This window comes from Narcine bancroftii, chromosome 1, assembly GCF_036971445.1.
Source record: "Narcine bancroftii isolate sNarBan1 chromosome 1, sNarBan1.hap1, whole genome shotgun sequence".
Classification (NCBI taxonomy): domain Eukaryota; kingdom Metazoa; phylum Chordata; class Chondrichthyes; order Torpediniformes; family Narcinidae; genus Narcine; species Narcine bancroftii.
The window spans coordinates 380,830,283-380,850,641 of NC_091469.1; the positions used below are offsets into that span (position 1 = coordinate 380,830,283).

A 20,359-nucleotide genomic window follows, 5' to 3' on the forward strand; every position below is an offset into this window, starting at 1 on the left:
TGTGGGTTTGCCAGAAGGTATAGAAGGTCAAGATTCTATCAAATTTTTTTTAAATTGGATTCCCCAGATGTTAGGGGAAGAGTCTTTTCCTGATGGACTGGTATTGGAAAGAGCACATTGAGCTTTAAGAAGAACACCCCTACCTGGTCAACCCCCAAGAGTTGTGATAGTTTGTGTTTGAACTGTTTGGATAGAGAGACAATTCTTCGACTTGCAGTTCAAAATGCAAGACAAAGGCAAGCTCCAATTATGGTTCAGAATAGTGGAGTTTTCTTCTACCCTGATTTGAGTCAAGATGTCATCAGACGCCGATGTGAATTTAATCCAGCTAAAGATGTTTTATGGCGTAAAGGTTACAAATTTGCTTTTCATTGAAAGTATTTTATGGAAACTATCAGTCTCAATTCTTTGAGAGTGAGCATGAAGCAATGGTTTTTGCTAATTCACTACCAGATGTCAGAGGATAAAGAAAAGAAAATCCTAAAAGAAAATCTGACGGTCTTGGAAATGGGAAAAATGGCAGAAGTGGAAAGAACAGGAATGGAAAGAGTTCATCTACTCTTGAAATGAGTTCACCATCTGGACTGAAATCCTAAGGCTGATTTTTTTGGTAATATGTTAATATTTTTGATTGGCTGGCTGGGGAGGAGAGAATTGCACTAATTTCTTTGTTAGTCATCAGTCTCTAGTGGATAATCCACACCCAGATTTTTTTTAGGGAGTTACTACCTTTTGGTAGTTTTTTTTTTGTTGTTTTTTTTCTTATAAATGAATATTTTTATTTGGAGGGCCTATATATTTTAATTTGGGGGTCCTATATATAATTTTTTTCTCTTTCTTTGTTATTATTAATATTGTGATTATTTTTGGTATTTAGTAATTGCATTAGATGTGTCAAATTTGAAATTTGCTACTTTTAATGTTCAGGGATTAAACAACCCAATCAAGTGAAAGAGAGTTTTGGCATATATCAAAAAGATGAAAATTGATATTGCTTTTTTACAGGAGACACATTTGAATGAAAAAGAAAGTATGAAATTGAAGAGGGACTGGGTTGGACATGTCTTTTTTCTTCATTTAACTCTAAAGCTAAGGGAGTAGCAATTTTGATTCATAAAAACTTATCTTTTGAATTACAATCATAGGAAATGAATCCAGGACGTATTCTTAAATTGAATTGTAAGATTTTTAATGAATTTTGGACTTTACTCAACATTTATGCACCGAATGTGGATGATGAAGCATTTATGTCGGATGCATTTTTGCTTCTGGGACAAGCTCATGAAAATGTTCCAGTTAGAGGAGATTTTAACTGTGTTTTGGAACCTTTATTAGATAAATTTAAAAAAAATGTTAAAAAATTCGAGCTTTGATGAAAGATTTTAATTTAGTGGACATCTGGCGACGTCTCAACCCAACAGAGAAGGATTTCGCTTTTTATTCATTTAGACATTAATCTTTTTCTAGAATTTTTTTTATACTAGCGGCACATTTACAGGGGAAAATATTACAAGCAGAATATAAAAATTGGGTAATTTCAGATTCCTTGTTGTGTTTTACTGATGAGAGTTCTGAATAAGTTCGTGCAGCTTCTTGTTGGAGATTCAATACAATGTGGTTTAAAAAAAGCGGAATTTATTGAATTTTTTAAAAAACAAATCAATTTCTTCTTGGAAGAGAATGTTAATTCCATTCAGAGTAAATTTATATTGTGGGATGCTATGAAAGCTGACTTGAGAGGTCAAATAATTAGTTATACCTCTAAGGTTATAAAGAATTCTTTGACAGAGAGCCTTGAATTAGAAAAACAGATTGATGAATTAGAAAAGGAATTTCAGAGAGATGTGACAAAAAATCAGAAGATAGAGTTGTCTAGATTGAAATTGAAATACAATACGTTGCAATCTTATCAATTTTAATGCTTGATTAATAGATCTAAACAACGGTATTATGAATGGGGTGAGAAAGCAAATAAGGTACTTGCATGGCAGTTAAAGAAAGAACAGGTATCAAGGGTTATTAATGCAGTCAGACAAAATTTGACAGTTACTTACAAACCTTGTGAGATTAATGATGAGTTTTATTATTTTTATCATTTTATAAACTCTTCAGCGCTTGACGTGATGTTTTGCGGAAACTGCCAAAATGTTTGGCCTGGAAGTCAGCCTGAAGAAAACTGAGGTCCTCCATCAGCCAGCTCCCCACCATGACTACCAGCCCTCCCACATCTCCATCGGGCCCACAAAACTCAAAACGGTCAACCAGTTTACCTATTTCTCCACTGGCCACCGAGACTGAGGTGCACCAAAGAAGAGGTTCAAGGACTGCCTAAAGAAAGCTCGGTGCCTGCCACATTGACCACCGCCAGTGGGCTGATATCGCCTCAAACCGTGCATCTTGGCACCTCACAGTTCAGCAGGCAGCAACCTCCTTTAAGAAGACTGCAAAGCCCACCTCACTGACAAAAGACAAAGGAGGAAAAACCCAACACCCAACCCCAACCAACCAATTTTCCCTTGCAACCACTGCAACCGTATCTGCCTGTCCCGCATCGGACTTGTCAGCCACAAATGAGCCTGCAGCTGACGTGGACATTACCCCTCCATAAATCTTAGTCCACGAAGCCAAGCCAAAGGAAAGGAAAAAATTATATACTTCTGAGGAAAAATAGGAGAGCGGAACGATTGACTCCTTTTTATTGATGTAGAAATTACCGGTATTAGAAGAAGATATATTGTAGCTGGAGGCTCCTTTTACTGATTTAGAAATTAAATTGGCTATGTTGGAAATGCCGAATGGAAAATCACCTGGTGATGACGGGTTTTCGGTTGAATTTTATAAGGCATTTTATGATGATTTATCTAGTGTTTGGAGGTGTGGTACGACAGATTAATGAACATTATGATTTACCTGAATCATGCTCTAGTGCCTTAATTACTGTAATTCCTAAGGAGGATAGAGATCCGTTGAAGGTGTCTTCATATAGACCAATTTCTTTGTTAAATGTAGACTATAAAATAATAACTAAAGTATTAGCGAATCGATTGGCTAAATTTTTACCCAAGTTGATACATTTTGATCAAACAGGTTTCATAAAGAATAGATATGCTTCAGATAATATTCTTCGAGTGATTAGTTTGATTAATAAATATCGACCGTGCCCTGACCATCCTATGGTGATATCTCTCGATGCAGAAAAGGCTTTTGATTAGTTGAGTGGAACTTTTTATTTAATGTTTTAGAGAAATTTAAGTTTGGTCCTTCTTTTATTGGTTGGATTAAAGCTTTATATAATAAACCAAGAGCCAGGGTATTGACAAATGGTCAGATCTCGGAACCTTTTAAATTAACTCGTTCAACTCGACAAGGTTGTCTTTTGTCTCCAGCTTTGTTTGCGTTAGTAATTGAACCTTTAGCACAGCTGATACAACAAAATATACAGATACAAAGTATGAGAGTTTTAGATGAAGAGTATAAAATTAATCTATTTGCTGACAATGTACTGGTGTATTTGCCTGCCACATTGACCACCGCCAGTGGGCTGATAACACCTCAAACCATGCATCTTGGCGCCTCACAGTTTGGCGGGCAGCAACCTCCTTTGAAGAAGACCGCAGAGCCCACCTCACTGACAAAAGGCAAAGGAGGAAAAACCCAACACCCAACCCCAACCAACAAATTTTCCCTTGCAACCGCTGCAATCATGTCTGCCTGTCCCGCATCAGACTTGTCAGCCACAAACGAGCCTGCAGCTGACGTGGACTTTTTACCCCCTCCATAAATCTTCGTCCGCGAAGCCAAGCCAAAGAAAAACTGGTGTATTTAACAAACCCAGCTCAGTCACTATTACACTTGAAGGAGTGCTTAACACAATATGGTTCTTTGTCTGGATATAAAGTTAACTGGGAAAAAAGTGAAATTTTACTGATAGGTGAAGGAGATTATTTAGTTTATAAGAATATTATTAATTTGAAGTAGACTGATCGAATTAAATATTTGGGTATAAATGTGGATGTTGATTATCAATCTTTATATAAATTATGTACCGTTAATGAAAAAGATCAAAGCTGATTTGATTAGGTGGAAGGATCTTCCTATAAATTTAATTGGAAGAATAAATACAATTAAAATGAATATCTTTCCACATATACAATATTTGTTTCAGTCAATTCCATGTTTACTTAAGAATTTTTTTCGAGATTTAAATAAAATGGTTAGGGAATTTTTATGGAAGGATAAATTTCCGAGAGTAGCTTTGAATAAGTTAACTTGGAAATATGCATTTTCTTTCTTTGGCTTGGCTTCGCGGACGAAGATTTATGGAGGGGGTAAAAGTCCACGTCAGCTGCAGGCTCATTTGTGGCTGACAAGTCCGATGCGGGACAGGCAGACACGGTTGCAGCGGCTGCAGGGGAAAAATGGTTGGTTGGGGTTGGGTGTTGGGTTTTTCCTCCTTTGCCTTTTGTCAGTGAGGTGGGCTCTGCGGTCTTCTTCAAAGGAGGTTGCTGCCCGCCGAACTGAGGCACCAAGATGCACGGTTTGAGGCAATATCAGCCCACTGGCGGTGGTCAATGTGGCAAGCACCAAGAGATTTCTTTAGGCAGTCCTTGTACCTTTTCTTTGGTGCACCTCTGTCACGGTGGCCAGTGGAGAGCTCGCCATATAACACGATCTTGGGAAGGCGATGGTCCTCCATTCTGGAGACGTGACCCACCCAGCGCAGCTGGATCTTCAGCAGCGTGGACTTGATGCTGTCGACCTCTGCCATCTCGAGTACTTCGACGTTAGGGATGAAAGCGCTCAATGGATGTTGAGGATGGAGCGGAGACAACGCTGGTGGAAGCGTTCTAGGAGCCGTAGGTGATGCCGGTAGAGGACCCATGATTCGGAGCCGAACAGGAGTGTGGGTATGACAACGGCTCTGTATACGCTTATCTTTGTGAGGTTTTTCAGTTGGTTGTTTTTCCAGACTCTTTTGTGTAGTCTTCCAAAGGCGCTATTTGCCTTGGCGAGTCTGCTGTCTATCTCATTGTCGATCCTTGCATCTGATGATATGGTGCAGCCGAGATAGGTAAACTGGTTGACCGTTTTGAGTTTTGTGTGCCCGATGGAGATGTGGGGGGGCTGGTAGTCATGGTGGGGAGTTGGCTGATGGAGGACCTCAGTTTTCTTCAGGCTGACTTCCAGGCCAAACACTTTGGCAGTTTCCGCAAAGCAGGACGTCAAGCGCTGAAGAGCTGGCTCTGAATGGGCAACTAAAGCGGCATCGTCTGCAAAGAGTAGTTCACGGACAAGTTTCTCTTGTGTCTTGGTGTGAGCTTGCAGGCGCCTCAGATTGAAGAGACTGCCATCCGTGCGGTACCGGATGTACACAGCGTCTTCATTGTTGGGGTCTTTCATGGCTTGGTTCAGCACGCCATTGCATTAGGAGGATTACATTTACCACATTTTCAAAATTATTATGAGGCAGCTCAACTTAAATTTATTAGTTCTTTAATGGATTTGGAACGGCCCCCTAGTTGGGCTAAAATTGAGATGGCGAATATTTTTGAATTTGAAATATATCAATTTTTGTTTCGGTGGAATTTAAATTTATTACAACAATATAATGTGCCTATATTAAAGTCTTTAATGAACTTATGGATGAGGAAAAATAGAACGATAGGTTCTAAGGGTAAATGATTGACTTTAACACTGTTATATAATAATCAACATTCCTTTTTCAATGCATAATCAATGTTTATTACATTTGAAATCTAAAGGTATAAAAAATTTGGGGGATTGTTTTAAAGAAGGTAAATTTTTATCCTTTAATCAAATGAGGGAAGATTTTGGTATTAATGAGAATTCTTTATTCGTTTATTATCAACTTCGATCTTTAGTAAAATAAATATTTGTTAGAGATATGATTTTACCTAAATTGACTAAATTTGAATCTTTTCTTGTGATTGTACCAAAGAAGGGATACATTTCATTGATGTACCAAATATCACAGGAGAGTATGGAAAAAAAGGGATGGGATAGATCTAAGATTAAATGGGAAAAGGATATTAATTTTATTTTTTCTGAGGATGACTGGTTAGATATTTGTCATGATAGTGTTACTAGATTGATAAATGTTCATTATGCAATGGTTAATTACAATTTTTTTATTTTTTTTTTTACATCAATTGTATTTAACACCTGAAATGTTAAAAAAATATATGGTTTTAATGAATCAGACTCTTGTTTAAGATGTGGTAATTCGGTTGAAACTTTTTTTCATGTTTGGTTATGTGTACATATACAATCTTTTTGGAAAGCAATTCAATAATGTTTGGAACATTTGTATAAGATTAAAATACTTCTAGACCCGACAATATTTTTGTTGGGTAAGTTTAAGCCTTTGAAAGATTTGGGATTAGATAAATTTCAGATTGCTTTTGTATATTTAGCTTTATCTGTAGCAAAAAAATGTATAGCAAGTACATGGAAAAATGCTAATGTGATTGATATTAATAGATGGCATAATGAGATGATAACTTGTTTGGTAATGGAAAAAATCACGTATGTTTTACGATAATTATTCTTTTTTTCTTTATAAGTGGTCTTTATATTCAGAATATTTACATTTAAATTTACTTTGATTAGATTTTAGTAAATATATTTTAGTTTATATTTTAGTATTTTTTTTCTTTTTGGCTCTCCTTAAGAGAGCTGGCTGAGAGGGGGAGGGGGTTCTTTTTTTTTCTCTTTTTTTAATAATTTTTTTTATTGTTCACAATATGTACTTTTTTTTTACTGTATGTGATAACCTTGTTGAACTAATAAATAAAGTTGTGAAAAAAAAAAAGACCTGTTCCTTTCTTTTTGCAGTGCCACCATATTGTGGGCTCTACAATATCACCGTTGGATATGACAATACAAGCACAATGAAATTAACCACCCAGGAGACATTTGGGCTTGTCAATACAGTAACATGTAATTTGCATGAGTTCCTTCACTCATTAGGATCATCTTCTAAATTCTGAATTTTACTTCTAGTCTGTGATAGAATATTCTATTTTAGAAAGAGGAGTTTAAAAAATATTCCTCCACATTTTTTGTTGAAACTTTTCTCATCTACAGAAATATTTGTGAAATAACTTCCCGCTAACCATTCAGCAGAACCATTCTGAGCAAAATTCTCTAAACATCCAACAGCATTGACATCAGGTCTTGCTTAATATTTTCTACTCTGAAAGGAGAAGGAAAAGCAAAGCAAATTTCAATTTATCTGTCACAAAATACCTAGTACAGCAAGAAGGGTTCTTCTATGAACACACCAATAGGTTATATCTCACATTCACACAGCTGTGTAAAGAGTACAGTTCACAAACTGGACAATGAAAAGGAAGATCAATTACTACATAGCAAAGGCAGCATGAGAGCACTGTTATGGGGTTCATTCAGGAGTTTGATGGCTCTAAGGAAAAAATTAGCTTTAACTGCATTTTCACACTCATGGGAGGAGGATGAAGAGACTGTGGCAGGGTGTGATTGATCCCCCAGTACGCTGGCTGCCTTGCCTAAACAGCAGGAGATGCAGATGGATTTCATAGAGGGGAGGGAAGTATGCATGGTGTTCTCAGCTGCATTCACCACCATCTGCAGTTTCTACCCATCTTGAACAGAACAGCTCCCATCCCACGCTGTGTGGCACCCAGCAAGTGCACACTCAATGGAAAACCTGTAGAAGTTATTGAGGAACAAGAGGAATATGCCGAACTTCCTTAATCTTCTAAGTGGAGGTATTGGTGCACCTTCTTGCATCAATGTGCTTGACCCAGGACAGGTCATTAGAGATATATATTCCTAAGAACTTGAAGCTATCTACTCTTTCCACTTCAGTGCTATTGTCATCGACAGGGGTGTGGACTCATCTCTTTCATTTTATGGACTTTGAGAGAGGGGTTGTTATCTTGGCACCTTGCCACTGGACTTTCAATCTCTTTTCTGTATTCCAACTCATCATTATTTGATATCTGGCCCACTTCTGTGGTGGCAGTGAATTGAAAGATGGATTTGGAATGGTATTTCACTGAACAGTTATAGGTGTAGAGCGAGTACATTAGGGGACTAAGGGGTGTTGATGTGATCAAGGAGTTGTTGACATCTGTGGTGGCCAATGACATTGAAGGTTGAGCTATAATCTATGAACAGCAGTGTGACTGAGATGTCAGTAGTGACCATATGTTCCAGGGCTGAGTGGAGAGCTCAGAAGGTAGCATCTGCTGTGGATCAGTTTGTCTGGTAGGCAGATTGAAGTGGGTCAAGGCTGGCTGGGAGAATGGAGTTGATACAAGTCAAGAGCAATCTCTCAAAGCACCATAATGGTGGATCAGAGCCCCAGTTAGTTGTCATTCAGTACTAGGATGATGATGGCCTTCTTGAAGCAAGTGGGGACAGTGGCCTGTTTTAAGGTGAGATAGATGATGTCTGTGTATATCCCTCAATTGATTTGTGTAGGCCCTCAGGACCTGCACAATCTGGGACTCTGGGCCAAATCACTCTCAGTAGATTCACTGCTGGAGGACTGTTGTAAGTTAAGTAGCAATGACCATGGGTATGACATCACTTGTGGTAGTTGATGCGGATATCACCTCCCTGCTGGCTCCTTGTCCAAAGCAAGCACTGATCAAGTTTAACTCAGACTGTTCTGCTGCTTGGCTTTGCTTCGTATTCTGTTGTAGCATTGGAAGTCCCGCCATAGTCACTGTGATATTCCCTTGGGTAATTTACACAAGTGGTGGTCATCAACCGACAGAAAACTACCATGAATAATTTATTCCTCACAATTACAGAAAGGGCACAGCAAAACCCAATAGCAAATATTCTAGTCCTTTGATCTACAGGAATCATTAAAATGGTTCAGCAAATAGGTTACACTTTATTAGACAAGGACAGTTCATTTCTCTGTGGTCACTTATTTTTTTTAAAAGAAGACATTATGAGTCAGCTCAAATGCACAAAAGAAAATTACTTTGTATTAGATTACTTCAGTATTAAAATTAAGATTACATTAATCAAAGCTTGCCAAATAGGACAGGAGTACAGGCTTCACTCTAAAGAGTAGAAAAATACTTCAGTGAACACTAACCTGAACTATTTGAAGCTCTTTGGCAATGGCTTCGTGTCCTTGTTCATTCATATCTAATTGCAGAGACTCATTCAAAACTGCACCCATCTGATCCACCGCCTCCACACAGACACCAGGTGTTCCCTTGGGACTTGATCGTAAAACCACCGGAGAGGTCAGGTTGGAGGGAGCCTTAGTTGGCGTGGTCATATTCTGTAGCATCAAAGCAAATCGATTCAGATAAGAAAGAATAATCTTCCTAATCGGCACAACTATAACAGTATCCTGCTTCAGAACATGGATCACCAATGGATAGGTCAGTTCTGCTCTGGCCCCTCCATGGATGCAGTTCATCTTCCTGATTATTCTGGTGTGATGATTTTATTCTGTACTTCCAACACATGCAGTGCTTTCCACAAAATATAGCATCGAGAGACACATTTGTCTTCCATGCCCGCTTGGAAATGCTGCTAAATTCCAAAAAACTTCAATTTTAATTGCTAAACTCAAATGACTGATGGAATCAAGTTCACACATTGAATTTCATAATGAAATTAGTTACAGCAAAATTAAAAATGAAGAATGTATTGCTGATGGAAAGAGAATTTTGAACAGTTTATGAATTTGTCAGCTTGTACCTTAATTGTCTCAACATGCAACTTATTTAACTGGAAGACCTCCTGACGTGTGTGAGCTTTTGTTGCCTCCAAAATATTTTCCAAGTGATGATTTGCCTTTTCAAGGGTATGGACTTCTGATTCCAATTCCACTTGTTTCTTCCTGAGTAACACAAAGTTTCATTTATTGAAATGGTTTACAGCAAAGTCAGCCCTTCAAAAAGATTTTCTACAATTCAAGATTTAACATATTTTGGATATATATTTATACATGATCATGCTTTAATAATCTGGAAACAATGAAGTGAAATAGCCTTCACAAAACCTTAGTGCGGGGACATTTAGAATAGTACCACCAAACCAGCTTACAAAAGATGGTACAGAAAAGATTAATCAGGGATAGTTTATTGCAGTTATTGGAGACTAGGTTTCCCATGGAGAAAAGGGAAAACTAGAGGATTTACAAAATTATGAGGAGCATAGACATATCAAATAAAAAGCTTCCCTACTCCCCCCCCCCCCCCCACCAATAATCAGAGGGAATAAAATACAGAGCCAAAGGCAAGATATTGAGTAGGGACTCAAGTAATGTAGGCAGCACAGTTACCACAATGCTACTACCAGCGTTGTCTCCGCTCCATCCTCAACATCCATTGGAGCGCTCACACCCCTAACGTCGAGGTACTCGAGATGGCAGAGGTCGACAGCATCGAGTCCACGCTGCTGAAGATCCAGCTGCGCTGGATGGGTCACGTCTCCAGAATGGAGGACCATCGCCTTCCCAAGATCGTATTATATGGCGAGCTCTCCACTGGCCACCGTGACAGAGGTGCACCAAAGAAAAGGTACAAGGACTGCCTAAAGAAATCTCTTGGTGCCTGCCACATTGACCACCGCCAGTGGGCTGATAACGCCTCAAACCGTGCATCTTGGCGCCTCACAGTTTGGCGGGCAGCAGCCTCCTTTGAAGAAGACCGCAGAGCCCACCTCACTGACAAAAGGCAAAGGAGGAAAAACCCAACACCCAACCCCAACCAACCAATTTTCCCTTGCAACCGCTGCAATCGTGTCTGCCTGTCCCGCATCGGACTGGTCAGCCACAAACGAGCCTGCAGCTGACGTGGACTTTTTACCCCCTCCATAAATCTTCGTCCGCGAAGCCAAGCCAAAGACTACAGTGCCAATGACCTGGGTTCTAAAATATTTGGACATTGTCCTGTATCTGCATGTGCTTTCTCCAGGGGGTCCCATTTCCTTCCATGTTCCAAAGATGCATGGGGTTAGTAGTTATTTGGTCACATGGGTGTAATTGGGTGGTGCCGGCTCATGGATGGAAGGGTCGGTTATCATGATGCATCTTCATGTTAAATACATTTTTTCTTGCAGAGTGTGGATTGAATTGGATCACATTGCCCAAGTAGGTGAGGAACATAGGCAATTCCAAGATAACTGCAGTATTTGGACAAATGCACTGGAATCATATGCACATAGAAGTCCAAGGGCCAAATGCTGGTAAATGAGATTCACATTAATGTACAATTGATAGTCCAGTTTGGATATGGTGAGTTAACAGGTATTTTTGCATTGCTGTACAAAAGGCACAGAAATTACAATATTAAATTTTCATAGATTCTCTCTTGGACAATTGGAAAGGACTAAAACACTACCACTCAATTGCACTGATGTCTACAATCAAAGTGTTTTGAGTGACTGGTAATTGAACACAACAAATTGCACCTACCATCCAAACTGGTCCACAGATGATGCTATGGCCTTGACCCTCCACTCTGTCCTGAACCCCTTAGAGAATGATGCCTCATCTACAAGCTATTGTTCATTAACTTCAGCTTGGCATTCAACGTGATCATATCTCAGAGGTTAGTGGATAAGCAGTCCTCAATGGGACTCAACACCCCTCTCTGCAATCGGATTCTGGACTTTTTGACAAAGATCACATTCAGTCCAGGCTGAAAGCAAAATCTCAAGCCCATCACGGTGAGCAGTGGCGCACCTCAGGGCTGTATACTTAGCCTGCTACTGTTCACATTGCTGACTCACGACTGCACAGCCAGATTCAGTCCAATAGAATCAGCAAGTTTACAGTTTGGCCTCATCAGCAACAATAATTAATTAGCTTACAGTAAGGAGGTTGGGAAGCTCATCAAGTAGTGCAAGAAATTTGAGTCTCAACGTGGACGAGACAAAAGGAGATGATTGTGGAGTTCAGGAGGAAGGCAGGGGGACACAACCCAGTCCTCATCGAGAGCTCAGTAGTGGAGAAGGTCAAGAACTTCAAATTCCTGGGTGTCAACATCTCCAAGGATCTGTCCTGGAGCCTCCATGTTGATGCCATCTCAAAAGAGGGCTAGCCAGTGGCTATACTTTGTGAAGTGTTTGAGGAGATTTGGTATGTCATCAAAGACTCTCATAAACTTCTACAGATGTACAACGGAGCGCATTCTGGTTGGTTGCGTCACTATCTGGTATAGAGGCGCCAAATCTCAGGACATGAAAAAACTCCAGAGGGTTGTTAAGTCAGCCTGTGACATCACAGGCACCAGACTTCACTCCATTGAGGACATCTACATGACGCGACATCTTAAAAAAGCAGTTTCTATCCTCAAAGATCCCTATCACCCAGGCCATGTCCTCTTCAATCTGCTAACATAAGGACAAAGGTACGTGAGACTAAAAACAAGCACTCAACGGCACAAGGACAGCTTCCTGAATAATCAATGAACTAAAGACATTCGTTTACTTTTTGTGCACTATTATTTTAATTTTGAACCTTGTTCATGACAATAAATTCTGATTCAATGCTTCTTGGAGTGCATATAAAAGACAACCTATTCTGGACCATCAACTCCTCATTATTAGTCTGGAAGACACAGCACCACCTAAAATTCCTATAGAGGTTGAGGAAGGCAAGTCTAGCACTCCTCGTCTTAACATCATTTCACAGGAGTACACATAAGAGTGTACACATGGCTGTGTCATTGTGTGGTGCAGGGCTACAAAGCATCGGACCGGAAGTCAATAGAGTCAAGAAGAACACTGGTGTCTCTCTTTCCTCTTTTGACATTTACTGTGAGTGTTGCTTGAATAGGGCTCAAAAGAATTAATGGATTCCTGCCATCCATCACACAGGATACTCGATCACCTACCAACAGGAGGTGGAACAGCAGCATCAAAATCAGGACAACCAAGCTGGGAAATGGCTTCTTCCCAAGGCTGTGAGATTGATGAACAGCATCTCGTAACTGAGTAAAATGTCTCTAAATATTTATATATATTAATTTAAAATAATATTATTACACACAATTATTATGTGCTGTGAATTGTGTGTGGATATGCATGAACCATGGTCTGGAGAAATACTGTTTCGTCTAGTCGTACATGCGCAGTCTGACGATAAACTTGAACTTGCTCTACATCTCCTGATTCCAAGGAAAGACAGCCAACGCATTGAAGGATCCATCATATCTCTTCTCCCTCTTCCCATAGAGAAGATGTTGAAAAATGTTAAATAGACAAATTATTTCCCTGAGCCATCAGGCTCCTAAACCCCACAAACTTTCTTCATTGTAATTTTATACAGTAATTGTGCCCTTTTTCTACTTTGTTCACCTGTATAAGGTTAGAGTTGATTTATTAGACTGCTCACAGAAGAACCCTTCTCACAAGGTACAAGGTGCATGATAAATAAAGTTAAATTTAAAAGACTTAATTAAATCATGTTCACAATATGCATCAGATAGGGTTCAGTAAGATTGATTAGGTTTTACTTAATGAAGAACACATCCATTCATTGAATCAAGAGGGCTAAAGGTCCTTGGCAGATCAGATCAAGGAAAATCCCAGGGCTTTTGATACATGTACTACAACAAAGTGGTAACTGGGGGAAGGTAGAGTACTCAAGAATAAAGAGGAAAATTTATGGAATCAGAGGAAGTGCGTGAGGGTCTAAATGAGTACTTTGGATTGGCATTCATCAAGGAAAAGTAAATGGAGGACAGCAAATCAGAGAGGGGTCTGGTGATATCTAGGGCATACTACTTGGGTCTTGGGAGAAATCTTTGTATTCTTTTCAGCTACACAAAAGCATAAAACAGCAGTAGAAATAATGCAGCAAATTACAAGCCAGTGATAGAGAAATTATTGGAGATTCTTCAGGATAAGAGAGAAGTTGTGTCTTCTGAACTAAATTGAATTTTTTTTTGGGGTGACAAAAAAAATATTGCCGTCAACCTTTTCTACATGGACTGCAGTAAAGCAATCAACAAGGGTCCCTCATTGTAGGTTGATCTTGAAAAACAAGGTACATGGAATTCACTGTGATGTATTAGGTTTTAATCAAAGTTGGCTTGGCCATTGAAGACCAGGGTATTGGTGGAGGGAATAAGATTCTGACCAGAGGCCTGTGAGCAGAGGTGTTCCACAAAGATCAGTGCTGGGAGCTCTGGTGTTTGTGATACAGGTATACAATGGTATGACTGAAAATGTGAGTGAGGTGATGAGCAAGTTTGCAGATATCACAAAAATTGGTGGAGTTGTGGATAGTGAGGAAGGACATCAAGGATGCAGCAAGATATAGATCAGTTGTAAATATAGGGAGGGACGAAGTGTAACGTAGGGGAAGGAACTGGCCTCATGATTCTCCTGGGGGATTAAAATATAATGCCTGAATTAAATGATTATTTTTAAAATTAAAGTATATTAAAAACCTCTGGAATTTACCTGTATGTTGTTCGATATGACAGCTAAAGGAAGGAAAACGGCAAGAAACAAGAAAATTGTGAGTAAAGATACAAAGAAAATTGAAAAGCAGCCTACGTTGAAGATGGAGCCTGGGCCTCAGGTTCCAAAGCTCCCGTGAGTGATATGCGCGATGATGGCCTTCTTTCAGCCAAAGTCAGCGCCACATCCCAAGAAAACCAAGGAAGATGGTGCTGGATCTATTCAGATCTCCGCTGAAGAATAAACTAACTAAATGCGCAGTGCAAAGGTTTACCCCCATGCATGCACGAAGAAGATGAACATGCTTTAGCATGGTCACTCAGCAGCACCATTCCCAGCAGTGCTGAAATTCACAAACTGCAATCTGACATACAAGAGCTGTCAGAAACACCTGTAGCTTTGACAGCTGGTGATCAATAGAAAATGGGATACAAGAAGAATAGGATGAAGGTGTAGAGGAAATGCTGGGGGCTTTGGATATGGACATAAGCGCCCAAATACAAAAGATTCCTACTTTAATAATGGGTCAATATCACGTTATAAGATCTAATATTAGGATTGTCAAATCTGTCTTGAAGGAGGTTAAAAGTGAAATGTTGAAATATACTTCACAAGTTAATGAAGTTAAAGTAACAGTTCAGAGTTGATCTGGATGTGCAGATAGTTAAAAATGATATGGACATTTGCGTGGCTAGAATTGATAGGGTGGAAAATTCAGATATCCTGAAGTACCTGAAGCAGAGGAAAGAAATGATGGAAAAGATGGATATGTTGGAAAATCAAGTAATGAAGTAATGTTATGATTGTTGGTCTTAAAGAAGATTTTGAAGGAACTGAAGATCCTGTGGAATTTTTTCAAAAGTGGATTTCTAGAATTTTGGGAGAAAGTAATTTTCCAAATGGAATAGAATTTGAAAGAGCTCAAAGTTCTAAGGGGGAAGCCACAGCCAAATCAATCATCTCGGGCTATATTGATTAAGTGTCTGCAATACCAGGACAAAGAAAGATCTCAAGACCTGCAGTTCAAAAAGCAAGAAAAAATACGGCTCCTATGGTTATTGAAGGAAATAGTTTTTACTTTTATCCAGATCTAAGAATGGCAGTGGTGGATAGAAGAAAATAATTTAATCCAACAAAGGCAATTCTTTGGAAGAAGTGTGTAAGTTTACTTTCAGATATCCAGCTACATTATAGGTATTTTTTGCTTAATGAGCGACCCAGGTTTTTTGTAGATGAAGAGGAAGCACAAAGATTTTCAGAATCACTTGCTACAGTTAAGGAAGAGCAGTAGGAATTGATGAGTTTAAGCCCTCAATGAGAAATACAAAGTAGTATTGAAGATACAAATCACACCGAAGAGGGGTTGTGCCAAAACAGATTGTAAGCTGTCCACAAGAGTTGCAATTGGATCTGGAAATTCAGACTGAAACAGCTGATGATCAAGTTAATGCTGATCTTGAAACAGTGAGCAACTTATCATTTCAAAATGAGTAATTCCTCCCCCCCCCCCCTTTTAAAGGGAGGGTGAGATGTTTTTTCTTGCTTGCCTGAGCCGTTATATGGCATATTGTGGCAAGAGTCACGACCTTTACGGTGGAGGAAAGTAGTTCTGTGGTTTCTTTACTCAATGCCCTTTGGGGAGTTTATTTTAGGTTTTTATATAATGTTTGTTGTTGAATTATTAATTCTTTATCTTTTTCCTATGGAACAGAGATGAACACAGGAACTGGTTAGAATTGATGAAGGAGACCTGGGAGAATGGGATTAGAAAAGATTTGGATCCAAGATAAAGGATGAAAAGAATATACTAAATTTTCTTAGTTTTAATGTTAATGGGTGAATAGTCGATTAAAAAGAAAAGAATATTAAGTCATACAAAAAAAATGAAAGTAGATATTGCATTTTTACAAGAAATGCATTTGCCAGAGAAGGAACATTTTAAATTAAAGAGACTGGGTGGGCCACATGGAGGCTTCATCTTTTAATTCTAAAGCAAGAGAAGTATCAATATTGATTTAAAAAACTTCCGGTAAAAATTTCCCGGAGGAAGATATGTTTTCATTAATTGTCAAATTTATTCTGCAATGTGGACACATGAATATTTATGCACCAAATGGGAATGAAGTTTTATTATAAGGGATACTTTTTTATTCCTGGTTGAAGCACAGGAAAAGGTTTTAACATGGTGATTTTAATTGTTGTCTTGATCCATTATTGGATAAATCAATTAAAACAGTGAGGAAAGCTAAAGAGGTTATGGTTAGTTTAAGTTTATTGCAGGAATTGAATTTTGTTGATATTTGGTGAAAGTTGAATCTGAGAGAGATTATTCTTTTTATTCTCATAGACATGAATCTTATTCAAGAATAGATTTTTTTAAAATATCAGAAGTCACAAGGAAGAATTAGTAATGTTGAATATAAAGCTAGAATATTATCTGATCATTCTCCACTTTTATTGACATGTTCAATTCTTGATGGAAAAAGTATGCTGTATAAATGGAGTAGATTTTTGTGATTTTATAAGAAAAAAAATCCAATTATTTTTAGAAATTAATTCTAGTTCAGTAGATAATAAAGGCATTATTTGGGATACATTAAAAATGTATTTAAGAGGCCAAATAATAAATTATTCAGCTAAAATTAAAAAGGAATATATAAAAGAGACATATCAATCAGTACAAGATATAGGTAAATTAAAAAAGTATTCACAAAATAATCCTTTTGAAGTAAAAAAAAACAATAAAAACCAATATACTATTCAGACATTTAGAACTGAAAAATTAATTCAAAGAACAAAACAGATATTATGAATTAGTTGAAAGGGTTCAAAGTTTTAGCACAACAATTGAAAGCAGAGAAGAGCAGACATCTAGAGTGAAAAAAGTTTGGGGCTTATTATGCATAAATCACAAGAAATAAATGATGTATTTAAAGAATTTATATCAATCAGAATCATTGCATGATGAAAACAAGATTTAATATGTTTTTATCCAGATAAAGGATTGTGTACCTGTACTTAACACGACCTTTGAATTCTGAGGAACTTGCATGATACACTGGAGTAGTATGGTGAAATATCGGATTATAAAATTAATCGGGAAGAGTGAGATTATGCCTATAGCTGAAATAGATTATTCTTTGTGTAGGCATATTGTGAAATTTAAATGGTCAGATCGAATTAAGTATTTAGGTGTTAAGAATGATATCAATTATAGTCATTTATATGAATTGAATTATTTGCCCTTATTATCTAAAATTAAACATGATTTGAACCGGTAGAAAGTTTTACCTATTACATTAATAGGGTGTGTAATGGTATTAAAATGAATATTTTTTCCTCGAATTCAATATCTTTTTTGGTCTATCCCTTGTAAGATCCCTCAAAATTTTTTTTAAAGATTTAAATGCTTAGGCAAAGAAATTTTTATGGAAAGATAAAATGGTAAGGGTATCATTACAGAAATTAACTTGGAAGTATGAATTGGATTTGCAACTCCCTAAATTTTCAAAATTATTATGAATCAGCACAAATTAAATTTATTAATAGGATGTTTGAAGTGGATAAACCTTTGATCTGGGCTGATACGAGTTATCTCAGATTGGTGAGAGGAAGATGGATTAGTGTGTTTATAGATGGAATCCTCAATTATTGAGTAATTATAATTTACCCACATTGAAACACTTGATGGATTTATGGTATAAAAAATGAAGGTAAGATTTCTGGTAAAACTCCTCTGTATTAAAATAAGCTTTTTCCTTTTACACTTAATAATCAACTTTTGAAGTTATGGGATCAAAAGGGTATTAAATTGGAGCAAGATTGTTATGAAGCAGGATATTTTATTTCTTTTCAAAGAATGAAAGAAAAATAGGATACATCTTTGAATACTCTTATCTTATTTTCAAATTAAAGCCATACTGTTGGATAATTTTAAACGTACTTTACGCTTACCTAGACAGTCTAAGTTTGAAATTTTACTTACTGAAAGTGGCAAGAAGGGATTTATATCTGAGATGTATGCTTTATTACAGAATAAAATGCTTAAGCCAGATGTTCATAAATCTAGATTAAAATGGGAAAAAGATTTAGCTATATCTATTTCTTAGGATGATTGGATGAATTTATCCAAGGATAGTATGACTAAAATTGTAAATGTAAGGTATTGATTGGTTCATTATAATTTTATTCATCAATTATACTTAACTCCAGAGAAATTAAGGAAATATATGTTTATTTCTTTGGATTTATGTTTTAGATGTCATAAGGAAGTTGGCTCCTTCTTACATTCTACTTGGTTATGTGAGACGGTGAAACCCTTTTGGAATAGATTTAAGGAACTTCTAGAAGCTATTTTTAAATTGAAGGTTTCACTAGATCCTTGAGTATTTTTGTTAGGTTTTATTAAAAGATCGAGTTCAGAATTAAAATTAAATACATTTAAAATTGCTTTGTTGAGATTGGCTTTAGCTGTGGCTAGAAAATCTTTGGCAATTACTTGGAAAAATTAAGACTAATTTGAGTATTCAGAGCTGGCATTTTGAAATGTGACCTTGTATTTCATTGGAAAGGATAACATACAATTTACATAATAATTATTCCTTTTTTCCTAAAACATGGATTATTAATCACCTTTCCTCACTGACACTCCAGGCAACGAGCGCAACTAAAGGCCAGCAGCCCACGCAGCGGCACTTGCTCCAACAAGCGAACCGATGGGCAGACAGCAAATGTACCTTAAAGGCCAGTGACCCCAAAATTGTGCTGGCCTTGCTGAACAGCCAACAGTCAGGGTCAGTGTACGGGCAAAAAGAAACAGTTATTGCACGGGAAACCCACTTTTGTTATGCGGGTCTTGACATCAGAGAGAGAAAGAGAGAAAGAGAGAAAGAGAGAAAGAGAGAAAGAGAGAAAGAGAGAAAGAGAGAAAGAGAGAGAGAGAGAGAGAGAGAGAGAGAGAGAGAGAGAGAGAGAGAGAGAGAGAGAGAGAAATTACTTTAATAGGTAGAGTAAATGGTAGAGTAAATACAACATTGATTTCAATCGATTCCAATTATAATTCCTCACAATTTTTTAAAGGAATTAAATGTTTGTGTTGAAAAATGGAAAGGAAAAATGGCAAGAATGTCTTTGGAAAAATAAACATGGAAATATAATTTAGGAGGTTTACAGCTCCCCAATTTTATGAATTATTTTAATGCAGCCAGTTGAGATTTATTAATGTATGATTTAAATAAAGTTCCAGCATGGGTGAATATTGAACTCAATAAAAAAGGGGAAATAAATCCACAAAAATTTACTTATAAATGGAATACAAGATTGTTAATAGCAAATAGGGAAACACTTATTCTGAAACATTATTCCAAAGCTCAAATAAATATTGATAAAGCGATTGGAGGAGGAGGGTTAATGTCAAGAAGAACACCTTTATTTCAAAATAGACTCCACTTTCTATGGGAAAACAATTTTTTAAGATTTGGCAGAATTATGATAAGAATATTAAAGCTTGTTTTGAAGCCAGGAAACATTACTTTTAGAAGAATAAAGGAAAAGTTTAAGATATTGGAAAATACTCAATTTTGTTATAAAATTATGCGAAAATTTTGTTCAAGATTTAGTATTACCAGCAGAAACAGAGATAGTTATTGTTATGTACTGGAAATATAAAGAAATTAATTTCATGTACAAATTATTACAAAAATAAGCGTGGAAGGAAGGAGTTTATAAATCAAGACATAGATGGGAAGTAGATTTAAATAAGCAGATAGATGAATATAAATGGACTGAGATATGTAGAGAAAGTATGAAAAGTACAACAAATGTGATATATAGGTTAGTTTAGTATAATTTTATTCATCATTTATATTTGACATTACAAAGGTTACATTAAATGAACCATACATTCAGA

General features: G+C 37.2%; 1 protein-coding gene across 1 annotated transcript in view; it reads right to left on the reverse strand.

Annotated features, from left to right (window-relative positions):
- The window catches only part of kif15 (kinesin family member 15), a 158,928-nt gene that overhangs the window by 86,223 nt on the left and 52,346 nt on the right, over positions 1–20,359 (reverse strand). Inside the window, exons 16-17 of the mRNA XM_069913478.1 lie at positions 9,736–9,877; positions 9,119–9,310 (exon numbers count right to left, since the gene is read on the reverse strand). Coding sequence (XP_069769579.1) covers positions 9,119–9,310; positions 9,736–9,877 — 334 coding nt within the window. The remainder of the gene's footprint in view (positions 1–9,118; positions 9,311–9,735; positions 9,878–20,359) is intronic.